Raw genomic sequence first — 25,658 nt, forward strand, 5'->3', positions numbered from 1 at the left:
CAGTTCGTGGCGGCGTCAAATGGCTAACGATATCTAAATCAATGAGTTTTGACTAAATATTAGGTGATTCTACTTGCTACTCATTTATGTTGGCCTGGTATTTCAACTGGTATTCTCAACCAGGAATCCAGTTGTTTTGGCCACTCTAACATGCCGTGATCCGCTCGCTGTGTTAAACCGACAGGCAAAAAAGTTTCCACTCAGTAGATAAAATACTAGTCAAAACTCGTTGATTAGTTACGCCGCCACGAACGTCAAAAAGTCTTCACTCAGTATCTGAAATACCAGGCGAACATAAATCAGCAGAAGGTAGACGTATTTAGTGGCGCCATCTATGGGACGTCCCTCAAAGTATGCTAAAGAAAATTGAATATTTTTGCAGCGGGCAGAGCAGTGAAAATTAACAACATATTGGAAAACGCGGTATATCTCAGCAATTCGAAGGACTACGACGATGTCCTTTGGCCACAGTATAGCACAGATGATGGCCAACCAGATATATACATTCATCATCGTTTTATCTTTTCTCAAACAATTTATGTAGTTTTTGATTATTTTAGAATTTATTTTTGTTCGTTTTATTGGATTTTTTCTACGTGTTTATATGTGAATTGGTTTTGTTGTTTGTTTCTAGAATTTTACAATAGTTCAACTAAATAAATAATAACAATTTATAAATATAATTCTCTGACTCATGCATTTAGTGTTTTGGATTCTGTTTTAACGTAAATATTTGCATAGATATTCATTCATTCAATAAGTTTCTCAAATTAGAAATAGTATCAGTAATTCTCGTTTGATTTCAATTTTTTCCCTAGGTATAAAAGCAATACATAGTTGAAATTATTAATTGGCTGTTTGAACTTAATGGCAAAAAATGATAACAATTTATAAATATAATTCTCGGACTCATTTACTGAGACTTTTGGATTCTATTTAAAAGTACAATGTCACGAAAGTTTGAATTTAATTTGTATCTCAAATTAAGAAATAGTATTAGCAATTCTCACGTTTTCACTATGGATTTTATAAAATGTGGCAAACTGTTGAAAATATGCATAACTTGTCTGGTTTTAACTTAATGGCTAAAAATCGGCTTATACTATCTAGTTAAATAATAATAAGTAAGTATACAGATTGCAACGAAAACAAAAAATATATCTAAAACTATAAATTATATGCAATAAATAAATACCTAACATTTACATCTGTGTAATAATATAATAATAAGTATTCTCTTTGATCTTCTATACAATTTTGTATATACAAAAACAACTTAACTTTGCTTTAAAAAGCAAATAAAAAATATGGTTTGCTTATTGTTAGAACATTTTTCTTTGTAACTTTCTTTTCGTTAACATTTTTCTTGTTTGTTTTATTGTCTATTTCAGAGATGTGGCAACGCCGCAAGGGCGCAACTAAGCAAGTCGTAAGTCGTAAGACGATAGAAAACGATAGAGAACAACGAACTCCAAAGCGACTGACAGAGGGAGCTGACATGACTATATGCTATGCATACATACATATGTATATATAGCTTACATTTATATAGTACTTTATTATGGCCAACTGCCTCTACTTATGCCCAATAAAGAGCGTATAGTTTCCTGTGCTTACTGTCGACGGAATCGTCGACACTGCGGGTCATTTGGTTAGTTTCAAAATGTCCGCTGCCGATACACTTCCTGCTGCTGCAGTTGAAGCTGAAGCTCCCGACACACCTGTTGGCGGTGCCGGCGCTATTCGTATTGGCTTGGCGCGCTGCTGCTGCTGCTGTGGACTGAAAAGTCCGGTGAGAGTAACCGCTGTGCTAGCGGTCAGTGTCATGCTTCCACAATTAGTATTCGTCTGTCCAGTTGTTGGAGTCACTCGTTTTCCTCTAGTTAATCCATTGCTATTTATATTACTGTTGTTAGTTGATGTTGGCTGCTGCTGTTGCTGCAGCTGATGGCCACCATTGGCTGACGCTGTGGCTGCCGATGTTGCTGAAATGTTATCCAACTCAGTCATTGCTTCTTGAATAGCTCGCTCAAGCTGCGAGTTCAATTTGCGGCTCCTTTGTGGGTTTTTGGTTTTGGTTTTTGATAGTTGGTGTATGTGTGTGTATTGTTTTCGATTTAGGTTTTGTTTCAGTTTTAAATTTTGTTGGTTGGGTGGTCGGTTGAGTGGTTGGATGTTGACGTGATGATGATTATTATGCATATACACATAGGGGTTATACACATATATTATATATATATGCATACGCATATCGCATACACACACACGGAGAGTGGCAGGTGTTTCATTTTTGGTCAGCGCGAAATTAAAAAAAAGAAACAAGAATATTAATTAGCGAAATCAAAACGAAAATTAAAATAAAAAATTAAAGCAAAATTCATTCAAATACCAATTGTCACTAAATCTGCAAATCAAATACGATTACTATGCAAATGTAAATGCAATTCACAAACTACAAAATAAAGTAAGTACTAGTACTATATCTTATTCCAGCGACTTAAAAATATAATACATTTTTCAGATTTATGTTCTGTGAAACAATCAGTCAAAAGACATCTGTGCATCTAACTTTTCTAGGCATTTGAAGAAGAAATTAACTGAAGGACTTAGTAATTTTCTGATTAAAAAGTGAAAAGCATTTCGAGAATTTACTTTCGAAATGTCTCAGCTCAAAGATGATATGTAGTTGGGTTGCTATGCTGAATATTTAACTGATCTGATGAAGCCCCTCCCTCTCCCTGCCTATTTAAAAAGAAGTGTCCCTCCCCTGTAATGCTCACTTTCTAGTATCCTTCTGGGCCTTGTGGTGCGCATCCAAACCTTCAGAAAGGCTCTGCAGCGAGTTGACCGGTATCAGCTCAGAGGTGGATCGACCGCCGCCTCCAAACCATTGCACCCACACATGATCGAACTGCTGCGAGGGAGTGCAGACGCCGTCAGGCATCTTAACAATTTTGCCCGGCCAGGCAGGATGACCTCGCGCTGGCCCCCAGATCAGCTCACCAATAGCAAACGTGCGAAGTGGCAGCATTGTGAGTCCCATTGCGTTTGACGAGCCTCTTGTCATGTTGACGTTGTTGGCCCTGTGTGGTCGACGGCCGCGCTTTGTTAGCGTGCGATAGTTGGACTTAGATTTAAGGGAGATCACTTCGCTGCCGGCCGCTGGATTTTCCATCAAGGGTGGCAGCTGCGTTGTTTCAGGCGACTCTATATTGAGATTGGGAGGCAGCGGCTTTGTTAGTGAAGCCGACACTCGACGTCAAATACTGATTCCCGATACCCGTCACCCAATACCGGACAGAACACAAAGTAAATCAAAAATGAACATCAAAAGCAGAGTGCAAAGGGATGCAGGGGTGCGACAAGTGCAGGACATGGTTTAGATACATATACACAAGTGATAATGGTGATGGTGATTGAGATTGTGATGGTTGTTAGTGGATGCTGTTAGTGCTGTACTTGGTGCTGCAATCAAGACACTGACTATGCCTTACCCTGGTAGTCAACGCTAACTACTTTTTGGTTATGGACATAGAAGTTGGGATGGCTGTTGGATGGGGTCTGATGGTGAATGACTTGGCTACCAGCTGTTGCTGTTGACAATGACGATGATGAGATGGATAAGCCGGTGGAACTGGCAATGCGCATACCTTGTCCCAGAACTCCTACTCCGAGGTGGTTGCCATCTGTTGATGATGCTTGCGAGGTAATGTGAATGCGTCGAATCTTTGGCTCCGTCGCCTTATATATTGAGATTGGCTGACTGAAGACATTGCTGCTGCAGACGCCTGTAAGCGATATAGTGATGTTTGAGTATGGAGTGACTTTATATGTCTTTCATTTAGTAACTCACTGCGCTCACAATCCGTTGAAGAGGGTGACAGACGGCTCTCAGCACTTTGGGGCGAGATCGCTGCATCCGGCTCCGAACTCGAGACGCACTGCACCTGTGAATTAACAACAATTATAAAACACTTCAATACTGACTAGATTTCAGTTGCAAACCATGTCGCCGCTGCCGCTGCTCCGATGGCTAGGAGGCCGCTCTGGGCTGCTCGGACTGCATGTGGTAGTGTCTGGAGGACTAGCTACTGTTGCCTGACGACTATCCGCGACGTAGCTGGGATGCAGGCTCATCTGTTGCTGTTGTGGCTGCTGCTGAATTTGAATAGTGGCCGTGGGACTTGCTTGCACAAAGGAAGCCCCGCTCTGCTGTGCTGTCGGCATCACCAGGCCCATTGGCGTTGAATAGATCTGGCCAATTGGACTCAGCTGCCCGTTGGCACCCACAATGTACTGCTGTCCCCCGGTACTGGGAGATATAAATGACGGCTTGTTCTGAGGCGAGGGAGTGCGTAGCATGACAGGTCCCTGAGGAGTCAGTAGACTTGTGGTCGGCATATTTTGGATCTGCAAGAGCGTGGCGTCTGGACCCATGACCAGACCAGCCGGCATGAGCAGCTGCTGTCCAATGAGATTCACCTGCTGCAGTATTTGGCCATTCTGCAGAAGCAGCTGCTGCGTTTGCGGTGCCGCAGTTGCCGTCGGTTTGTTGACCACAATGCCCTGAATGCCTGGACTCAGTTGGAATTGCTGGGAGAACTGTGGAGGAGCTGGCGGAGGAGCTGCTGCAACGGCTGCTGCTGCAGCAGCAGCTGCCGCATTGGCCGCCTGTTGCAGCAAAGCAGGAGCTTGGCTAGGTATGCTGGGCGAGATCTGAGGGGAATGCGTCTTGGCAGTCGTCGGCGAGCTGAGTACGCCACTCTTTGCCATGCCCAAAGACGAGGGAGGAGGTGTGCTGCTCACAGAGCTCTTGCGTTTGCGTGGTCTTCGCTTGGCCTCTGGTGACGAGACTGGCAACTGTTGTTGCACCTGTTGCTGCTGCTGCTGCTGAGGCAGCGCCAGCAGCTGCTGAGGCTCTGTCGTCTGCTGGTGCTGCTGCTGTTGCTGGTGCACGATGTAACCGCCGTTGGGCAGCGTGTTGAGCAGCACAGTCTGGGGAGGCGCGGTGGTAGCCGGACTGATTTGACTGGCCTGCGAGCTGGCAATGATCTGATGATGCAGTACCTTGGCTCCGTTCGTATTAAGCAATGCCGACGGCTGGCTAACAATATAGCCGCCACTGGGATGCGCCGAGCGATGCTGTTGAGGATGGGACTGCTGTTGATGCTGAGCAGATGTCGCTGGCTGTTTGCTCGTCGAGGGAATCACCAGCAATTGGCCGGATGAGGTCATGATCAGCTGGTTTCCGCCACTATTATGGGCCATTGACTGCAGCTGCGCCACCGTCGAACTTGCGCTACTCAGCGTGGTTCCCGGTCGACTAATTCCAGCCGTAGTCGTCACTATGCTTCGAGTGAGCGTCGTGCCTCCGTTGCCATTATAGTTCATTGTCTGTCGTAGAGGCTGACATTGCTGACGCAGCACACGCAGTTGGGTTGTGGGTTGGCCACCAGCCTGGGGTTGCACTTGAAGTTGCAGCTGAGTTTGTGGCTGCGGCTGCGGCTTAGGCGATGCCGACGGCGTGCTTTTGGCGGAGTCCAGCGAGTCTGTGGGTGAGGAGAGGCTGTGCCTAGGGCTGTCGTGACTCGTCGAAATGGCGCCAACTTGCTCTGGTCGTTTCTCCAGCTCAACAACTGCGCTGCTGGACACTGGCGACTCTTGTGGAGCGGGGACTACCGTAATGCTTGTGATTTGTGGGTTCAGCGGGCGCGCAAAGGCAGCTGCAGTATCTACATGAAGAGAGCGGGATGCGACAACAGTTGAAGATGCTGCAGGCGACTCCAGTTCCCACTTGCCACCGGCAAACAGTGAAAGACGGCGAATTCGCTGTCGCTGCTGCTGTTGTTGCTGAGAACTAGTCTCCTGCTGCAACGTTCTGACCACCGGCTTAGCATCTAATCCCACGTTCAGCGTATTGTGCAGCAACGTCGTCTGTTGCTGCAAATATCCTGCTGGATCGTCCTTAAAATTGGGTTGTTGCTGTGTGGCAGGAACAGCTGGATTAGTTGCAGAATTCGAGGCCTGTGGCGTTAGTTTTATCACATGATCAACGGCGGCAACAGAAGAAACTGAGGCAGAAGCTGCTGTTGCAGCAGCTGGTTGTCGTTTGTCCATATTTAATGTTTGACTAGTTTGCATTACGGTAGCAGGAGTAGACAAGGGAACGGCTTGGACTGCTGATGTTCCAGCTGTGGAGCTGTAGGATGAACTACTAGCCATCTTATTGTTGTTTTTGTTATTTGGATAACTGGGACAATTCGCATCTGCAAATGAAATAAATGAGGAAAAATTAGCGATGTGTTTGCACCATGATTCAAAAATAAATATGCACAGTAAATATATAAGTACGTATAAGAAAGATTTTTAGGTGTCCTTTTCTGTCTGTTTCTAAACTAAACATCCCACGGTCAAACAAATCAAAAGTCAAAGTCATTGCTTATGCAGACCAAGATGTCCTTAAAGTGTCCGCAACGTGTCCCCTTAGCACGGACAAGTTAAGGGAGTCCTTAAAGGTCACATCCCCGTTTTTCTGTTGGGGACAGACGAGACATGGCGTCGACTGTCAAATGGTTGCCGAGCTGCAAAAGCCGAGTATAATAAAATCAGAACACCGAGGACGTGCTCTGCAAACCTATGAGCAAATCAAAAGTGGAGTGGGCCAAGATGGGAGTGTAGCAGAGGACTGAAAACCGTTGACAGTGATTGAAGTCAAGGTACAAATACTTCCCAAATTACTTGATTAAAGTGTGAAACATTATTACTACGATTGCTTAACGAGCACCAAGCACAACTTACCACCGAAACACCCTGTGGTCGACACACCCTGTGGTTGACACACCTTGTCCACACACACCCACAAACACAGTTGGTGAATAAACCGCAGATGCAAACATTTTCCAAAAGCGCGGCAAACTTTTGCTTTGTGCAGCATTTTTAATGGTCACTGATTGAGCTGAAGGATGAGAAGGAACGCAAACAACACTGACGACAGTCCAGGCCAGCCCGTGCATGTCCCGTGGCATGGATTTAAATGGAGTGGAGTAGCTGATAGCTGCGACTGTGCATCGCAAAACTTTGCCGTCAACTCGTTTTTGTTTCAATTAACCTTTTGCATTTCAAAGTTCCAACAATGTTTGCGAAATTTCTGTCCAGCCACTACCTCTACTTCTCACCCAAATGTGAGCCCAGCACCCAACCCAGAATCCTTTATTCCTTCATTCCTGCATTTATTCCGATGGCGCCTTTTGAGAGCTGCTCTGGCAAGTTGGCAACAGTTTGCTCATATCTCAAATTGAAATCCAAATGCCTTTTAATGGCCCAGCTCAAGAAAGTGAAAAAAGCCTCCCACCCATCTGATGATGCAGGAATAGATGGTCCAAAGTGTAGCTCACAGTGATGTGTTAACCCGCATTCTCTGCATACTTTGTTTCTTAGTGTAAATGTTAAACAGTTGAAGGCATTTAATAAGCATAACAATTGCTTGCAGTTGTTCCGAGAGTGGGAAACCTCGACGTTCTGTGATGTTATTGCATAGGTCCTTCGCCTGGCCAGACAAAGGACAAAGAGAGAATGAGCAAACAGCAGATGAGAAACAGCAAAAGCAGAAAAGCAAAGAGAAAGGAATGCACTTCCTGTTGAGTCAACGATGACGACCTCAAAGCCCTGGAGTCGCAGCTTCTGCTTGCACCTCCTTCCCACTTTCCCTTCCAGCACTCGCATTTTCACTTTATCATTCTCTTAACCTCTGCTCTCCACTTTTTCCAGCAGTCAGCAAATTGCTATTACACTTGAAGTCCATACAAAACCTACCGACTGTAAATGAATACACTCGCTTGCATTCACATGCATTCATGTCCTCGCTCGTGAGTATCAACCCCATCCCCATTTTGATGTGGCATGCAATTTGCCAGCTAGTAATGATCTAGGCATAGCATATAGTCTATATTTAGTGAGTGCTCACCTTGATTGACCAACTCGATTGTTGTCGCTGTTGTTGGAATTGCTGATGTGGTTGTCGTTGTTGTCGTCGAAGTAACCGCTGCTGTCGTCATCAGCGTGACAAACGCCTCACTCGCCGTGTCCTTGAAGCCCTGCGGCTTATGTAACTGCTCAGTCTCCAACATATGCCGTTGATGAGAGCAGAACTCCTGGCTGTTTCCCGACAACACTTTCAGTGGCATATTGGGCACCTGCAATCAAGAAATGCATTATCAATTGAGACTATTATTAAAATTGCCATTAAATATTATGTACAATTTATGTATCATTATTTTGTTTAATAATAGATGCCATTATATGCTTTCTTATTGTGTTTATATTCACAGATCTCCTCCCACATGCAATTAAATGAACACCAAACGTGATCACATCACCGTGGTGTATTTACTTAAAAGGTAGTTAAAATACAATAAACTAAAGCTGTGTGTACAACAATCGACGCGTCAAAGGAAAAGAGGGGGAGAGGGCTTTGTAAAACACGTAATAAAATGCCAAACGGTTGGTCGAAAAACAAAAAACAGAAAACAGCAACAAAAAATTGCAGTTTTGCATGCATAATTGCGACGAAATTAAAGTGAAATGTGCAGCCGGCCAGACAGAAAGCCAGAAATACCGACAACATGGCCGTGGTGAGGTGGTGGTTATTGGGAGCTGTGGTCAGTGGGTGACGCGCCAACGAGGCGGACGAGAAGGGCTCTTGGTGGTGGCTTGGTAGACAGGTGGTCAGGTGTGAAGCTTGTGCACAGCTGTATAGCTGCATAGCTGCATATTTGTATGACTGGTGTTGGATTTCATTAACGTAATAATGACCATCGAGCGTTCGTAGTCAGACGACGCCGCCTGTCCGCATTAATCCTAGCCGGTAGTCGGCTCGACAATGAGCTGGCCCTCCTGCAGACCGATACACCTTTTCTCCGCCTCATCGCCCTCCACCTGTTCTGCTGGTGATTTAGTTCCAGCTTTTATACCCTCTTTCTTCTCTGTAGCATGCCCCCTTCGGCAAAATGCGCGCACTTGCGACAGGAACTTGCGGCGATGGCGGATGTGAGTAATCGCTCAGTCACGTCGCTGTGTCACAGTCCTGTAGTCAGGACATTACTGTGCTGCAAGATTTCCGTGACGTCGGGCTTCTCGCCTCTCTTGGTGTTGCCCACTCCTGCACATGGTCCTGCCCACTTGGCACTTTGCAATGCATGACGTAACCCGCGTAGCGGAAATCGCCCAACATTCGGTGCTGTGCAATGTGCACATGCAATGTGCCAAAGGAACAAGGAGCAGCGCAAAGGGAGAGAAAGAGATTGCTGCCAAGTCAGAGGTGGCAATTCGAAATGTCCTGAAGCCGTGCATTCAAACTGCATAGCAGAAATTTTTTGTGAGAGTCGCGAGAAAGATTTGGACAAGAGTTAAGTCGTCTAGAAGTCGTTGTAGCAGATGCTTATTTTTTCGCAAATCCGAAGACAAATGGGGTTCCAATTTCGAATTTAGCTCTTTCTCACTCGTCAGCTGCACTTTTTCCCCTCCACATTGTGTTGCTACGCTGTCTGCATTTAACTGCGACTAATGAAGTTTCCAAAAAGAGCAAAAATGCAGCTAAATGAGTGGCAAGAAACGGCTGACCAACTATTCCCTAGTCGATCCTGTGCCAGAAATTCAATTTTGCCTAAAAGTGAAGCTGAAATTCGCTTGGCAATTGCTCTTCCTGTCCACATTTGAAGTGACGTGCAAATGACATGAAACCAACAACAAAGAATTGTTAGTAAACAGTTCATAGGAGTCGACTTCGCAATACCCTGCACCGCATTCCCATCAAAGTGCAGCACAAATGAGAGCGTCATTAATATACCCTTTGCCAATATATCCCCCATTCTAGGGTATGCCAACTCAACTGACACATTACCATTGCACTCTGTGTCTGTGTCTGTGTCGTCGTAGTCGTCCCACCTGCCGTCACTGGTCCAATGCTAATTGTTTTAGTTGTTGTTGTCGTTGTCGTTGTTGTGCCATGAATATGCTAAATTGTCTGTTGTATTTTGCCTGCGTCGTCGCCTCCCTGCAGCCCATATTCCCCCTGAAATGTTTATAAATGCAAATTGGCCGAAAAGTGCGGCAGCGACAACAACATCACCATGGACATGCTTCGCCGCTTCGCATTTGAGCTGTGGCCCATGAGAGAACTGTGGCCCAACAGGAACTGCAACTGTAACCGGGACTGAGATTCGGACTGGGATGTGTTAATACGCGCACTGCGATTAACTGTTTACTTTCAGTTTCGGATCGGATCGGATCGAATTATGTCGACCCTCTTTTGTCTTTGCCTTGACTTTACTGGCAATGCTCTCAACTCTCAAATGTGGGGCGTCAAAGCGCAGCCTTGACGCTCAGCAGTAATAAGTAGCCAAGGTGGGGATTGTTGACTTCTGACTGTTGTTGGTCATGTCCGAAGCGACGCCTCACCATCTTTGTGGCTCGTAAAAGGCAACCACGAACAACATCAACAATGCCCCTGGCATCGCAACAACTTTGTTTTTCATTTTCATTTTCGTTTCATTTCAGTTGAAGTCTTAGTTTGATTTTTATTGAGTTATAAATTTTTGAGCTGCCGTCGACGTTCAGCGCTGACCTTCTCAAGTTTGTTTGCTCGCTGTGGCATCTGTTGTAGCTTTTTTGTTTGTTATTGTTACTGTAGTATGTCATTGAGCAACTGACTGACTGACTGACATACAGACAGGCTGACTGAGGGGCTGGCAAACACTGGCGATATGAGGCCGGGGCCAAAGTTTCATTTATTTGCTCAACTCGCGTTACACAAATTGCGTTCAATGTTCTTAAAATATAAGTCAGTCAAATGCTTTGTGTAAAAATGCATTCTATGATACGCAGTGTCAATATACTCTACAGCCTACAGTCAAGGAAAGTAGGTTTGCGAAAATCAATTGCAATTGCTTCGCACTTATTGAATGCTTATTTATTGTATATTTCAATTGAATTCCCATCACTATATGAGAAATGAAAAGAATTTAAATTTGTCCGATTAAATGTGCATACTGAATACACTGATTACTATCTGCTGAACAAAATGTGGCATGTCCTCGTGAAAAGATCACAAGATCAATCCGTAGTCGCAAGCAAGAACACCGCATTTAGAAATGTTTAATTACTGAATTCGTCATAGAAGTTTCACTAAATAAAGTATGTGAAAAGGAAAACATACTATAAAGAAATTAATGGATTCCAATATTGTAATTAATATTAGGAAGACAATTGAAAATGTCTATATAAACTCCTAAAACAATGTCAGATCTAGTTTAAATGTTCATATTAATTACAAATGTGATGTAGTTGAAGCACAGTGCTAAATACAAATATTTTTTTTTAATATTTTACTCATATTATTCATACTTATTTTCATGAGATGCACATTAAAGTCACGGCTTTGAGCAAAGTTAACAGAGCCTCAACACTCTTCGCAGCCCTCGCACATTGCTGCAATGCAGAGATATTCGATACGTTATTATGGAACATGCTCTTTACGGCGGCATCGGCATCGGCGGCATTATGAGCAGACTGACTGACGGACTGACAGCAACACTAAGACGCCATTGCCGTTGTCTATATCGTTGTCTAGCGGTGTCTGATGGCGACGACTTTCACCAAACACTTGCAACACAAACACAAGGTAAGACAAGCTAAACAAAAAGCAATCCCTAACCTACCACACCTTTCCTCTCCACAAGTCACAAAAGCAAGTTAAGTGACAGCAAAATGGCAATAATCAAAACAAAAAGCTAACAAATAAGTAAACGAGCGTAGACTTCATTATTATGGAGCCACATCACACATCAATCATTGCCAAAACGCAAAGCAAAACCAGAGACCGAGGGAAGCTTCAGACATTGCGAGTTGAATGTGCCCAGAGCTTAGAGACGTCAACAAGAGCAGAAAAAGCACAGTTTCCATTTACCATTTGGCACAACGATGAGCAGCAAGACAGGCAGAGAAAGAGAAGGAGGGAGAGAGAGAGAGAGGTGGAAAGAAAGAGAGATCTTTGGGTGGAGCCAAAGCAGTCAACGACTCGTGGTCAACTCCGGAGTGGCAGCTGTAGGGAAGACTCCTTCGGTGGCACAATAAAGTGTTTAGTAAACAAATTGCGGCTGCCTTTTGATAATATGCACGCACACCATTAAAGCCAGCAGTTAGCAAGCACATAACACAAGGAGAATCAAGTCAGCACCCGAGTGAAGTGTCGTGTAGAGAGGGGAAAGGAGGAGAAAAAGTCGAGGAGTCGGGATAAGTTATAAGTGCATTGCACCGAAAAATCGATTGACGAGCAACACAAAGACAATCGACGCAGGCTGCGTGTGTATGCGTGTGCGAGTGCGAGAGAGCGAGAAGTACCTGAGCAAGTGAGGGTGTTGAAAAGGACATTGCTTGCATGTGGGCGGCGACGCTGACGCAGTCGGGGCGCCAACGTCAAGCGAAATTCAAGAGAAACCATAAACTTAAATTAATGACCTCAGCTGAAAAGCGAGACGAGACGAGACGAGTAAGCAAAATATAAGCAAACAAGAGAATGCAATGATGATGAAGTGCAAGAACGACGAACGGGAGAAGCAAGAAGCGAGAGAGCGAAGAGAAGCATAACCTCTTTGTGTGTGTGTGATTTACCGTTAATGGTCTTTCGTTTTGCTGCATTTACTGCTCCAATTGGAAACGAATCTTATTGCAAACGATTTCACTGCGATACCCAATTTACACACACACATACATTCGCAAAGTGTATGTTCATATATACATTGGCATGTGTATATTCATGCATCATACACAGTGAAGATGAAAATGCTTGACAATTTGGAGCACTGGCAGATGGTCGACCATTTGCCCGCTCTGTGTTGCTGCTAAATGATTGTGCAGCTGACGTCGAAGTCGCCGTAGCCGTCGCAGTCGATGCCGGCGTCGACGGTCGACACAGCCGATTTGTTGTCAAACTGGTTTTACAAATATTTTGCGTTCATCTGTTGGGCCCCCTTTACTAGAGGAGTGCTGTGGGGCGACGGCGGAGTGTGGAGCGTGTGTAGCCAGGCGGCAGTTACATGGCTGCAACGCTTAGTGAAAGTCGCTTTAATGTTGTTTCAGTGCGCCCTCCCCCCGTCCACTCTCCTATCTACACCAAGCAACAGCAATACCTTAGCATCCCATCCATCGCGGCATTAACCCATTGCTAGTTAGCTCAGTGCACATTCAATTAGGTTTAGCTCAGGCTTTTGCTTTTGGCTTTTGCTTAGCCAGCTATTCAGAGCCAGCCTGGCATTTACAGCCAATTATGAGACAACAACAAACAAGTTAAGACGCCAACTTACCTGAGCATTGAAGTCAAAAAAGTATTCCGGACGCAGTGGACACGGCAGTCCGCACTTGCAGGTACCCTGTGATAGCAGATAGTCCTTGATTTGGAATTGAGTTCGAAGTGTTTTCCCCGTGGGGCTGAAACGAATAAACAAAAAGAGAGAATTAGAGAGATACCGAGAATGCATTCAAATTAATACTATTATATGTATTGAATATTCATTAGTTAATCAAACAATTTGTCGTGTGCTAATGGCAATTACAAAGGCGTCAAGTTGGCGTAGGTAAATGCTTGTGCTTTAACCCTTGGCCAGCCCTCGAGCAATTAACCCTAACAATGCTAACTAACAGAGTGCAAAGGCTGAACGAGCAAGCAACTTGCACTGTTTAACTAACAGACTGGCTCATTAACATAATGTGTAAGTGATGCACCTCTGTCGTCTGCATTAACATGACAATGTTAAACGACAGTCGAGCACTCGCTCGCTTGACATGACGAAACAAACACACTGAGAGAAGCTTGAGCAACTATTCGATTTTTCAGCTGGAATATAAGCCGGCTATATCTGTATGTTTACTTACAGGTATTTATAAGGTTATACTTTTAACATAATTGATTTATTAGTCCGCATATCGACAACTGGAAGCCAGACATATTTTTTCTCAGTGCATCTACGTGTGTACAATGTACATAAATTAATACCAATCAGAATTGCTGGCTGCTCGTTTTGATCGCATGTCAAATAAGTGCGCGTCGTTTTGCGCATAATTCAAACTGGTTTTATGTATGCACGAGAGCATTTTTCGCTCTCCACGTGAGTTCGATTTTGAGTTCGAGTTGCTAGCTGAGTACTTGTGTAGTCAACCTCTGATGTTGAGATAGGCGACGCAACTTAATGGGTTTCCAAGTGGCTAAAAATTCAATTGATCTCTACTTTACTTAAAATATGAAATTAAAAAACAACAGAAATACAACTAATTTAATATCCCTTCTTTGTATTTATTTTAAGCAAAACTTTAACAAAATTGTAATTGAAACAAATTTGTTCTATTCGTTTGATTTTTTTTTCTATTCATATTTTTGAAAGTGGAAAAACAAAATGAATATCGTAATACGCAAAACCTTAAAGCCAATCCAGTTTTTGGATCAACGCTCAACGTCATCCATTGAGCTACTCAATCTGAACAAGAGGACTGACGATTCTCTTAAGAGGGCTACGCATGAACGCAAATGCTGAAAAGTTAGACTCGATTTATTGTTGCGCATAACGATGGGGTTAAAAAATTAGAGTGAAAAATCATCGCTGGCTGCTTATTAATTATAAAGTGCGAGCATGGAATCAAGGGCGCAGATGACGATGACGATAATGATGATGATGATGATGATGAGGATAAGGACTTCGTCACTGAAGAGTAGCACTTGAGGCTCATGGCAGAGTCAGCGTCAGGAGGGCTTCTGCGTCTGAATTGTTGAATAGCTTAAAAAGTTTCGTAGAACGCGAGCACGAAAATGAAAGGACGAAGATGAGGACGAGGACGAGGGCGAGGACGTGGAGGAAACCTCATACCTTCTGGTCATATCGTGTGGGAAATCTGAATAATGGATAAAGTGTGAAAGCGGCAAGGGTACTAAATAAAACGACGACTGAAACGAGGACAACAACTGCAAACAGAGATGACAACAATATACATAATTGAGCGACAACAGCAGCAGCAGCAACAACAACAACAACTACAACAATCGTGTTACGGGTTAAACGAGTATGCGAGAATTGTCAATTGAGTAGCCTCTTTTTGTATCGGCGTAATTTCGACCCATGGTCACGTCAGAGCTTCAGCCTCAGCCTCAGTCTTGGTCTTGGTCTCAGCCTCATTCTCATCAATGAACTGCTCTGAAAGCTAAAACAACTCCAAACTGGTTTGTTTTATTAATTTTGAATTTTTGCCCCTTCTTTGATTTTCGCTATTTTGTGATTACTCGAGTACCAAGAACGTTGTGTGGCCATAACGAAACGTCTTTAGCCAAGTCGATTGCACATCAATTGAGCGAACACTGGGCAAGGCAAATAGGGAGAAGCGTCTCGATTGCCAATGAGAATCATCTACGCCTCGAAGCTTATAACTTCATTTGTATGCAGTTGGCATCGTAAACTGTCTTAAGGGCCGACGATAATGACCGGAGCGTCAGTCTTCAAGATTGCTGGCAGCACAGCAGACTCATTAAATGTTTTATTTACGCGAAATGCGCTAATAATACCAGTCGATGGCTCACTCGACTGACTTCCCGACAGTCCCTAACGATTCAAATGATTAAATAAAGCTGGCAGAGAAAGATTCGCACCTGTTTGGCCTTGGACATAGCGTCAACGTAGAGCTCAGTAAGTATCATAGAGGAGAAACGAACCAAATGTCCAATTATTATTTGCATATTTTAAGAACGAGCTCTCGATTTATGGGATTTAACATGTAAATATGTGCACTTCAATATCATCTCTAAAAACACTTAGATCCCTTAGAAATTAATGTAAATTTATAAATAGTTTTGACTGGATTCGAATTGTTATCGTACTAGCTAACTCTCATATCAGCAATAAACCAAAAGAATATTGATTCAATTAATTAAATTGCAATTATTTGTTGATCATTAAGTTCTCAATCTCAGTTAACTTCTTACGGACGGATTAAATTTGAAACAGTCGGTTAATGCTAATCCAAATTGACCGAAATCTAGGTTTGAAAGGTGTATAGAGTACAACTTAAATATTATACGGGTCATTAACGTAACTCATATTGCGTTTATTGTATAGGTTGTCGACTAAAAGGTTCAAGATGAGGACGCAGAGGCAGACACAGTGACTGAGGCACTAGTAGACTTAGAGGAACCCCCGCCTACGATAGAAACACAAGCATAGAATGACAAACAAACTGAGACAAGGACAGAGGCAGAGATATATATAAAGAGAGAGAGAGAGAGAGAGAGACGAACGAGCCTCACGCCAGGTCTGAGTCTAGGCCTGTCCCTCGTAGCAGGCAAATTGAAAAACTGTTGGGCTCTTTCGACTGCCAAACTGTGCCAAACTATTCCGCATTCTTGCAGCCAATACCCGTTAAGTCGTGTTGCTTGCCTTGCAGTCTGTCCGTCCGTCTGTCTGTCTGTCCATTTTGCTGCCTTGCGGTGCTTGACTCGTTTCGAGTCGCCTCCATTACAGCTGCTGCTGCTGGTTCTAATTTATGATTTATGTCCCTGCCATTTGACTTTCTGCCGTGCCTCAGTGGGCGGCCGTCGTTTTGACCTGGAAACGTACGGTCGTAATATGCTCTAAGATATATGTGTATGTGTGTGCGTGTGTCTCTGTGTGTCACATTTGTGAGTCGTCTTCTAATGCTGCCACTGACTGTGACGTCACGCCGCGCAGTCAGCAACAACAACAGCAACTTTGAAATGGTTGCGCAACAATTATTGATTTACCTCTCGACCCTCTCGCACCTCGACTGTGACTGCAAAATGATTGCAACATTCTTTCCAAGAAATTGTCAACGCATAACTGCGCAACTGCACAAGATGAAGCAGTCGGAAGAAGCAAGAAAACAAAAATTTCTATTCATTATACCCCTCTCCTAACCATCCCCAGTCCCGTCAATTATTCTACTCGAGCAAACAGAGCTTATCTTTTTGAAATTAACCAAAGCTCAAACATGTTTAGTGAAAAAAAGGGGGAAACATCGAAAGAGCGCGGCGACAACACGCTATTTGCAACCGCAGCTGCAACTTCGGTTGACAAGTAATAAACTGGACAAAGTAAATGGAAAAGAACCCAAAAATATCCTGACTGGTTTAACCTTGAAACCGAAGGTATTAATTAATTCACTTATGTATGCGTGTGTTCGGTTATATGTTTAAACAAAGTTTAATACAATCAACAGCAATCAGAGCAATTAAAATTACGACCAGTAGTGGAGTCAGAATCAGCAGCTCGCTTTCGAAATATTTGTGTAAACATTGAATTTGTGTTTGTAATTATGTCGGCTTGATGATAACTTGCAGATAATGCAGAAGTAAATATTCGTTGCGTTGTGCACACAAGAGAAGAGTTTAGAAGAGACAATGCTCTAAAGTAAAGTCGAGAGTGCTTGACTACGAAATACTCGCTACCCATTTCTAAACAATACAATATTCAAATTAGCTGGATTGTTCTACTAATCGCAACCCCTCGGCAATTTGATGTTCCCTCAATGCTGCTGCTGCTGTTTGGTGCATTTGTCAGCTCAAGTCGAGTCGGGGATTTAAATGCGACTAAATCTGACAAACGATTTCACCTCAGTTGAGAGACGGGAACAACGAGCCAATAGACACCCGCCTCGCTCTCTTGACATGAGCATTTCCTGTTGGGTAAGCAGCAGCCACACACATTTTTATGGCTTCCACTATGTAAAGGGCGACAACGCACAGATTAACTTGTGCAACATGCAGGGAACATTGAGAGACTACTCACCTGATGTAGGCCACTTCATTGTTGTTGGTTAAACGCCGCCAACCAGGAGCCAAATTTGCATTGTTGCCATCGTTGTTGCTGTTGTTGTTGTTGTTTTTGCTGCTGTTCGTCTTGGCAACATTCTTGGCGTAGATCTGATGAGGATGTTGTTGCTGTTGACGGGAGGCAATTGTTGCTGGCATGCAATGCGTGCTGCCAGCAACAGTTGCTAATGTTGCTGTTGCGGCTGCTGTTGATGTTACGCACTTTACAGGCAATTTTATTTGCGCGGTGCGTTGTTTGTTTTGCTGTTGTTGCTGCTGCTGCTGCTGTTGTTGCTGCTGAAGTTGCGGACTTATAGCTGGACACACAAAAATGTGCTGCTGACTGTTGGTGTGTTGTTGCTGTTGCTGCTGCCCAGCAACATTTGAAGCTTGCATTATGTTGGAGCTTCCATTTACCAAACCAGCTGGTAAGATTTGTTGCTGTTGCTGCTGTGGCTGGATTGCGGCATTTGTAACGACCCGCGATACAAATTTCGTTTGCTGCTGTTGCTGCTGTTGGTAGAATTGCTGCTGCTGCTGCTGTTGCTGCTGCAACATTTGCTGATGTTGTTGATGCTTGTACATGTTTAGTTGTTGGTGGGGCTGCAGCTCGTTGGCTTGAACCGTCTCCGCACTGCTAACAATATTCAATTTGTGCTGCTGCTGTTGCTGCGGCGGCTGTGGCCGCTGCTGTTGCAGCTGTTGGCCAGCGGATGCAGCAGCCATGTTAAAAACACCGCTTGATTTGTGGGCTGCAAATTAAACGTCGTTGGTTGGTTGAATGTTGCACAAAAATATGTTAAAAGGAGAGCGCAGACACTTTACAGTTTATGTGAGTGTGCGTGTTTGTTTCTGTGTGTGTGTGGTAACTTTTGTATTTGTATTTGCAATGTGACTGCACAAGTTATACATACATACATATGTATGTATTTCGGCTAATATTCAAATTATTGGGAAAACCGGACACTCTTTTAGACACTCTCTTAAATTTTGGAATACAATAAAAACTTCCTTAGCTGGCACCGATCTTTATCATTTACATAAATTTTAAATTACTTTACTTTTTTTAAATCAAGTTTGTAATATTTATAAACATATAAAACAAGTAACTTTTATTAAATTGTAACCATAACCGAAAACGAGCTGCAGAGCTCAACTGTCTACGAATTAGTTATTTCGTGACTAGTACAACAGTATGTAGGCAATCGTCAAAATATGAATATGCGTGTATACACACACTCACACATGCATGCATATGTATGCTCATGCACACGACTCTCACTCACACTAGCAGGCAGAGGTCTTTGTCTGTTTTGTTGACTGCTGTCTGCTATTGTTGCTCACCTTTTAACGTAATTTTCGTTTTGCTCATTTGCCAACATATTCAATTAATTTGAGTTATTGTATAAACGAGACGCGACCATGTCATATTTGTGTTGCTGCTGCTGCTTTGTCTTCTTCTTCTGCTCCTCTACCTCATGTATTTAAACACTTAATTTCACTTTTGTTTTTTTCTTCTTGTTGTAATAAAGTGACAACGATATTTGTATTGTTGTTTTGCTGCAGCTTTTCTTGTTGTTGTTGTCGATTCTGTTGCTTTTTATACAATCTGCTGCTCATGACTTCATTTGGAATTCAGAAAACGAACGTCGACGGCGACGGCGACAGAGATAGAAACTGAAACAGAGAGCGAAGAGCATGCAAGGCGTAAAAGTAGGTGAATGGAGCATGAAGCAGCAGCCGTCGACTTCGACGTCGACGTCGCAGTAGCCAACAACAACGAATACAACGAATGAGAAGGGAAGGGAGTGGTGGAGAAGACGAAGGGGGGGGATAGCGACGCGACACTCAGAGAACGAAACGTTTTGTGTGTTTTAAGAAAATTTGTTCTGCCTAAAAATTAAACGCGTAAAGCAGAACAATTTGCCAGACACGACGCACATATACTTATGTACAATACACATACACTTATGTATATAACAACTTGCATAGCAATGTAAAAATAATATGTATGTGTATTTACAAATGTGTATAATTAATGCGTGCGACTGACTCAACAACACAAGTCAGTCTGCTCATGTGTGGTGGACACCTGGACACCTGCCCTCTCCTCCCCTTCGAGTTCTGCTCTAATGATCATAATGAGAATACGAGGGAATTAACCGAGCACAAATACACATGCACGTAAAAGCACACACACACACACACAGAAGCACTTTCGAGTAGTAGAGTGACCTCAAATGCTTATCTGCATTTCACATGCGCTTTTTTGGCAGCTGCTGCTGCTGCACTTACAACATATTCATACACAAACACATATAATATACATTTCATTGCTCTTTGCTTTGTAAACTTCACATCATCGAATTGTGTTGTGGGTAAACGCTTATTTAACTACATTATGCACTGCGCCACACAGCAATTAAATACGAATTAATTGCGATTTTTATTCGTTGTTAGCTTTATTCACGCAACATTGATGACAGCCGAGCAAACGAACGAACGGACGACGATTTGACGACTCGACGAATCGTTAGCGCACACGAATTATTTACTTAAAAACTAAACATTTCATTTGTGTTCACCTTGAGAAGCCAAATGCTTTGATAACAAAGCATAAGCTTTGCTTTCCAACAAACCACTTACGAATCTAAATTATGCTAATTATTTCACTTATATGTATCCGCGCATTTGTTTTTGGAATTTTTCGACTGCCCAAAATTCCATTCACTAACTGGGTACAAACAGCGTGACCGCAAGTCTGTTTTCCAAGTGCACTATTTTTGACTTAATGATATACCTTAACCACGGCCTGGTTACACCGAATTTTGGTATATTTTTTTATATTTTTCAAAAATACTGTTACTGTTAATTTGTACAAAATGTAGCAATTTTTTGTTCTCGTATAGCTAATCACAACTCACAGATCGATATTATTCGTCTGGTTTGCAAAACTCATTTTGATGACAATAAGTTCAAAATTAAAACTTTTGATAGATGCAGATGCCAATTATCTTTATATTCGATTTTTCTTACGCCATTAGAATGTCCCATAGAGAAAGTATCGAAAAAGCTTTACATACGGTTTTACAACGACTACATAATACCAATGCTTTTTATACATTTCAGGATTCCTGGCGTTTAAATATTTTTTCTACCTATATTTTCGTGTATGTGTCAAATTAGAAATAAAAAATGTCAGCATGCTCACTTAATTTTAACAGTCGATTTATCTGCAAAGCTAACATTGTTATCGATAAGTTCGGTTGCATCCTTGAACTGGAATAACAAACCGCGCCACGACCGGCAAGTTGCTGCCTAACAATTTAGCGAAGAACAAACAAATAAAATCCTCACCATGTCCAACGCAGCAATGCTGAGCTGCAAGTTGGCGCTGTTCAGACGCTGTGTCCGCGCCGTGCTCCTCAGTGTGGCAGTTCAATTTCTGCTGCTGGCAATATTTCTGCTTTTCGTCAACTTTGAATTGTGGCATCCACTGCAATGGGTGGCGGGAACCTTGCGTCTGGTGTGCAGCTTCTACACGTGGTTTGCCAGCATTCCGCTTATTGGTGCCGTCGTGCTCTACGGCATTACGCTGTCCCAGCAACATCTCGCCGAGCGTCGCTATTGCAGTACTCGATATCGCTGGATGCTCAACAATGGACCCAGGAAGCTGTTGTTCCTAGGTGCACATCTGTTGGTTGGTTATCTGACAGCCTGGCTCTACACTGGCTACCTCCACAGTGACTATCGGTAAGTATATATGTACAACTGTTCATTATTTGACAGTACTTAAGATTCAATTACTTCAACAGTCACCTGCTATATCGTTGTTATGGCCAGGATTGTCTCAGCTCCTACCACGTCTATCTACTCGGCATGGGCATTGCTGCCGGCTGCTATTACTTTGTGTCCGTGCATCTGCACTACGAGGTGACCATCGACTACCCTATCGTCGAGCAATCGAGTCCAAAAAAGCTGCGTGAGCTGCTCTTCGCCACACTGAAGACTGCGCCCATCAATTCGTTGTTGCCCACGCTGAGCTATTCGCTGATATTTGCACTGCTGGGTAGCTTTGCGAGGCAGCGCTTCAGCCACTTACTGGGTGTGGATGCGGACGATCGTCTAGTGAGCATCTTGGATGTGGCCAGTAATGTGCGTTGTCTATTCTACGCCTGGCTGCTCAGCTCTCAGATACTAAGCAATATGCATCTGATGAAACGCTTCTATGCCATGCTGCTGTCCGAGGAGCTACCGTTGATTGTGTCGCGCAATCGTTTGGCCAGCGACAAACAGCCAGAGGTTACCGTTGTGACTGGCCTTGGACTCTTCAATATCTATGTGGTACAATGTTTAGCTGCGCATTTCCTTTATGCCGCTTCCAAGCGAAAGGATTCCCCGGTGCGCCGAGAGATCTTTCAGCTAACCGAGCCCGGCAATCGGCCAGCCAATTGGCGCGAACTTTGCGATCAGTGTGTCAGTATTGTAGGCAATTTTACGGATGAGCTCAATGATTCCATGCGACAGATTAGTGTGATCAAAGGGAGCGAGCAGCATCTCACAACTGCCCACAGTGACATTAATGCCGCTCTCCTGGCAGAGAAGGTGCTACTGCGTCAGTACAATCAACTGTATGGCATTCGTTCAGCGGTTGCCCCATCCAGTGAGACATCGCCTGAGCCCCGCCATCAGCAATGGAATGCAAAGCCACAAGATGGCATACGACACGTGCCCTCTTGGTGCGAACGTCTCTCCACGCAGTTAGAAGAGTCGTTACAACGCGTATTGCGACGCATTCCCGGCATAGTTTATCTATTTGGCGAGTCCGAGGGCGCCAAGACACTGTTTCTTGTGGAGCACTCGCTGCCCATTGTGTGGGTGACCCAGGCGCTGGCTCACATCTGCGTCGCCTCGCTCAAGGAGGATCGTTATGGCGTTGTGCAGGATGATCTACCGACGATTATCAAGGCGCTTCATCGCTTAAAGTGCGAACTAGATAAATTGAGCAGCAGCAACACGAGCAACTTAAAAGCAGCCACAGTCAGCTTCAATTATCTACGTTGTGCAGTGCGACGCAGTCTTTATAATGTCTGCAATTCATTCTATGATTATCTGGAGGATATTATGACACCAGGAGAGGAACTCCGTCAGCTGCAGTCCTTTGTGCATCACGGATAAGAAGTCATTACTATTATTAATATGTTATCATCATATTCATCATTCAATTGGTTTGCATCTCTTTTTTCAGTAACAATAAAATTATTAAATACAGTTACAATGTACATGATATATACACTTATTGACTTTTTTACCTAGCTATTTATGTTATTTGTATATAGTTTTATAACACTCAAATTGTTCAAATCAAGCAGTGACAGGCGTATCCATTGTTATCCCGAGCTGGTCATGGTGACCGAGTTGCTGGAGCTTCCACCTGTGGCTTACTTAGTGATTCATCGAAAGCTCTATCCACTTCGACCGCCACTGCATCAACTTGATGCTTAGCCTTTCGATCGCGTCCGTCGACGAAGATTTGTGTCTGCAGGAAGTTGAGGGCACGAAACGCCATTCCGCCCGTGGGATCATAGAATCCTTCGTATGTTTTGGCATTCCTTGCGCTGGCACTCTGATCTGGCGTGTTGGGATCGAAGGTAACGTACTCCTGCAGCGGCTCCTTGTGCCAGCTGAAGATGTTGCGCGAGTCTGAGTATAAGACATGATATTGAATATGCTTTAAATAAATTGCAAAAGCATCGCACCCAAGTCCGCCAAAACCCGAGTCATTTCACGGATTTGTGCATCCTGACGCTCCAGACGAAAATTCATTTCCGTCAATGTATTCGTCAGCTGCATCTTCTCAAACTGCAATGCCTCGTTCTTCTTGTTCTCCTTGATGGTTTGACGAGAGTATTCGAATATCAAGAGGCCAGCGCCAATCGCAAAGATGATGAATTCTCCAAGCAGGTTGGCACCCAACTCAATGGCCATGGCCTCGTTCAGAGGCGGCACAGTGACAGGTCTGCCCAGGTTCAGGGCCCACATCTTGGTTTTCACCTCAACCCAATTGTAAACTATCCAAAGTGAAGCGTTAATCGGATGTGGATTATTCAGTGAACCACTTACATTGAGCCGGCGGCATGCAAATATACTTCCTGAAGAATGGACTCGACTTCGCATTGGACTTAAGCACATTGGCAATTGGCTTGCTAATCTGTTTTATGGCCAATACGCCAAGTTTGGCGGCTGGAAACACACCAATGACCATTGCTTACGATCTTTTTGTATTACAAAATCTTTTAGAGGAAAATCAGAACCAACAGGGCTGGCGAATAACATTGAACCGCTGTTCAGTGTGACCGCCACTTCAAATTTAAAATATGTCAAAACGTCGTACTTCCACTATTTATTTAGTAATTGTGCTAAAGTCCATATTTCAACTTGGAATTAAATTTCTTCCATTTATTTATGCCGCCCGTCATTTGATTCTCCTTCGCGTTTAAGCTTCAATCGCAATTTGCTTAATTCATCGTCCTGCCATTTAACCAGGTTCTTCAATGTCGATAATTTATTTCGCAACTCGGATCTTTGCAGTACGTGTACCTCATGTTTCTTTTTATCCTTGAGTGCTTGTCTTAAACGCAAAAAATTGATTTTTATTTAAGTAATTTCTATGTGATTTACGATTTACCGTGAAATTTCAAGCCGAATCAAATATAATCCAACGGTCAACACGAAAAGTTCCCCTATCAATTTGGACCCCAAGTCCGTAGCCGCATTTTCACGTAGGATAGGAATTCGTTTAGGTTGAGGTAATTTTAACATGTGCATTTTACTTCTTACTTCAATCCAATGAATGAATTGTCCAGCTGGTGCGCATACAATTCTCCGAAATAATGTGCTCCGTTTTGCCACGATAAGAACAATGCCGCTAACGGGCTTTATAATTTGTTTAAGGCCAAATACAGCTAATTTACCAAGGGGGAAGGCGCCAAGCACCATTTTGCATACTCGAATTTAAATTTTTTTTATATGTACTTGTATAATGTTGACAGAAAAACATAAAACTATTTAGCTAAAGGTAATACAATGAACTGCGAAATGGCATCCAAACTTGTTCTACTCATCGACCGGTCTAATGCTCAATTGACTGAGCTTAACTTTCAGATTTTGTATTTCATGGACCTGTTCATTTACGCGATCATTTAAGGCTTCCAAATCACTGAACAGTTTTTGTCTTTGCTCTTTATGTTTATCGTGTTTTAGCTTATCATTTCGTGCCTGGCTAAGAAAACATATTGTATTAACTTAGTAATCAATTAATAAATTCCCAATACATAACTTACCGTGAAAATTCAAGGATAATAAGACTAACACCAATTGAAACTACGATTAGTTCACTTAATAAATTACTTCCGGTTTCAATAGCCATGGCTTGGTTCAATGGGGGCACATATTTCGGTTGATTCAGGCCTAACATTCTCATTTTTGATCGAACTCCAATCCAATGAAAGACTTAAAATTATATTAGCATAGTCGCGAGGACAGAAAAAAGGTTCAATATACTAACATTGAGCTGGGGGTGCAACGACGTAATTTCGGAATATTTTGTTCGAAGTTGCCTTCTGCTTGAGAAGCCTTGTAACGGGCTTGGTTATCTGTTTTACAAGTAAAAAGCCTAGCTTTGCTAACGGAAAGTAAACCATACTAAAATTTGCATATTCTCAAAATCAAATGACTTAATAATAATGGCAACCTAGCCTTCTCTAGTAATTTATGATAGTTACTTTGTGTTCTTAAC

At 43.2% G+C, this 25,658-nt stretch overlaps 4 protein-coding genes across 15 annotated transcripts; 1 reads left to right on the forward strand and 3 right to left on the reverse strand.

Moving 5' to 3' along the window:
* Positions 1-547: 547 nt before the first annotated feature.
* Positions 548-20,636, reverse strand: LOC133837594 (hormone receptor 4). 11 transcript variants are annotated; one of them, XM_062268400.1, is made up of 11 exons: positions 20,446-20,612; positions 19,205-19,537; positions 17,838-18,612; positions 13,359-13,482; positions 7,964-8,192; positions 4,006-6,266; positions 3,854-3,947; positions 3,651-3,788; positions 3,495-3,593; positions 2,781-3,207; positions 548-2,056 (listed from the first exon to the last, which is right to left on the reverse strand). In XM_062268400.1, exons 2-11 carry the CDS (start codon positions 19,230-19,232, stop codon positions 1,645-1,647), a joined length of 4,587 nt encoding a protein of 1,528 aa, XP_062124384.1. In that variant the 5' UTR covers positions 19,233-19,537; positions 20,446-20,612; the 3' UTR covers positions 548-1,644. The 11 variants fall into 11 exon arrangements, with proteins under 11 accessions (XP_062124384.1, XP_062124380.1, XP_062124379.1 ...); XM_062268396.1 differs by having other exon boundaries at positions 3,495-3,788; positions 20,507-20,636; XM_062268395.1 differs by having other exon boundaries at positions 3,495-3,788.
* Positions 20,637-21,031: 395 nt separating this feature from the next.
* On the forward strand, positions 21,032-24,153 carry LOC133837598 (nucleoporin Ndc1). Its single transcript, XM_062268409.1, has 2 exons — positions 21,032-21,613; positions 21,676-24,153. The coding sequence occupies exons 1-2, from the start codon at positions 21,219-21,221 to the stop codon at positions 23,036-23,038; spliced, it is 1,758 nt and encodes a 585-aa protein (XP_062124393.1). The 5' UTR covers positions 21,032-21,218; the 3' UTR covers positions 23,039-24,153.
* Positions 23,050-24,919, reverse strand: LOC133837602 (putative OPA3-like protein CG13603). Its single transcript, XM_062268414.1, has 4 exons — positions 24,549-24,919; positions 23,984-24,491; positions 23,620-23,931; positions 23,050-23,563 (listed from the first exon to the last, which is right to left on the reverse strand). The coding sequence occupies exons 2-4, from the start codon at positions 24,123-24,125 to the stop codon at positions 23,265-23,267; spliced, it is 753 nt and encodes a 250-aa protein (XP_062124398.1). The 5' UTR covers positions 24,126-24,491; positions 24,549-24,919; the 3' UTR covers positions 23,050-23,264.
* On the reverse strand, positions 24,856-25,564 carry LOC133837603 (putative OPA3-like protein CG13603). 2 transcript variants are annotated; one of them, XM_062268415.1, is made up of 3 exons: positions 25,428-25,564; positions 25,204-25,372; positions 24,856-25,142 (listed from the first exon to the last, which is right to left on the reverse strand). In XM_062268415.1, the coding sequence occupies exons 1-3, from the start codon at positions 25,561-25,563 to the stop codon at positions 24,977-24,979; spliced, it is 471 nt and encodes a 156-aa protein (XP_062124399.1). In that variant the 5' UTR covers position 25,564; the 3' UTR covers positions 24,856-24,976. The 2 variants fall into 2 exon arrangements, with proteins under 2 accessions (XP_062124399.1, XP_062124400.1); XM_062268416.1 differs by having other exon boundaries at positions 24,871-25,138.
* Between the last annotated feature and the right edge of the window lie 94 nt (positions 25,565-25,658).

Source organism: Drosophila sulfurigaster, chromosome 2R (assembly GCF_023558435.1).
Source record: "Drosophila sulfurigaster albostrigata strain 15112-1811.04 chromosome 2R, ASM2355843v2, whole genome shotgun sequence".
NCBI lineage: Eukaryota > Metazoa > Arthropoda > Insecta > Diptera > Drosophilidae > Drosophila > Drosophila sulfurigaster.

Bases quoted from the DNA above. Each gene is read 5' to 3' on its own strand.
- LOC133837603 (XM_062268415.1), bottom strand. From the start codon at position 25,563: ATGGTTTACTTTCCGTTAGCAAAGCTAGGCTTTTTACTTGTAAAACAG. The intron at 25,373-25,427 runs GTTAGTATATTG...TATAATTTTAAG, and splicing joins CGTTGCACCCCCAGCTCAAT to TCTTTCATTGGATTGGAGTT. The intron at 25,143-25,203 runs GTAAGTTATGTA...ATGTTTTCTTAG, and splicing joins ATTATCCTTGAATTTTCACG to CCAGGCACGAAATGATAAGC.
- LOC133837598 (XM_062268409.1), top strand. From the start codon at position 21,219: ATGTCCAACGCAGCAATGCTGAGCTGCAAGTTGGCGCTGTTCAGACGC. The intron at 21,614-21,675 runs GTAAGTATATAT...TTACTTCAACAG, and splicing joins TACCTCCACAGTGACTATCG to TCACCTGCTATATCGTTGTT.
- LOC133837594 (XM_062268396.1), bottom strand. From the start codon at position 19,232: ATGAGCAAAACGAAAATTACGTTAAAAG. The intron at 3,948-4,005 runs GTTTGCAACTGA...GTTAATTCACAG, and splicing joins GCAGCGGCAGCGGCGACATG to GTGCAGTGCGTCTCGAGTTC. The intron at 3,789-3,853 runs GTGAGTTACTAA...TATCGCTTACAG, and splicing joins TTCAACGGATTGTGAGCGCA to GCGTCTGCAGCAGCAATGTC.
- LOC133837602 (XM_062268414.1), bottom strand. From the start codon at position 24,125: ATGGTCATTGGTGTGTTTCCAGCCGCCAAACTTGGCGTATTGGCCATA. The intron at 23,932-23,983 runs GTAAGTGGTTCA...CACTTTGGATAG, and splicing joins TTGCATGCCGCCGGCTCAAT to TTTACAATTGGGTTGAGGTG. The intron at 23,564-23,619 runs GTGCGATGCTTT...TCTTATACTCAG, and splicing joins TCGGGTTTTGGCGGACTTGG to ACTCGCGCAACATCTTCAGC.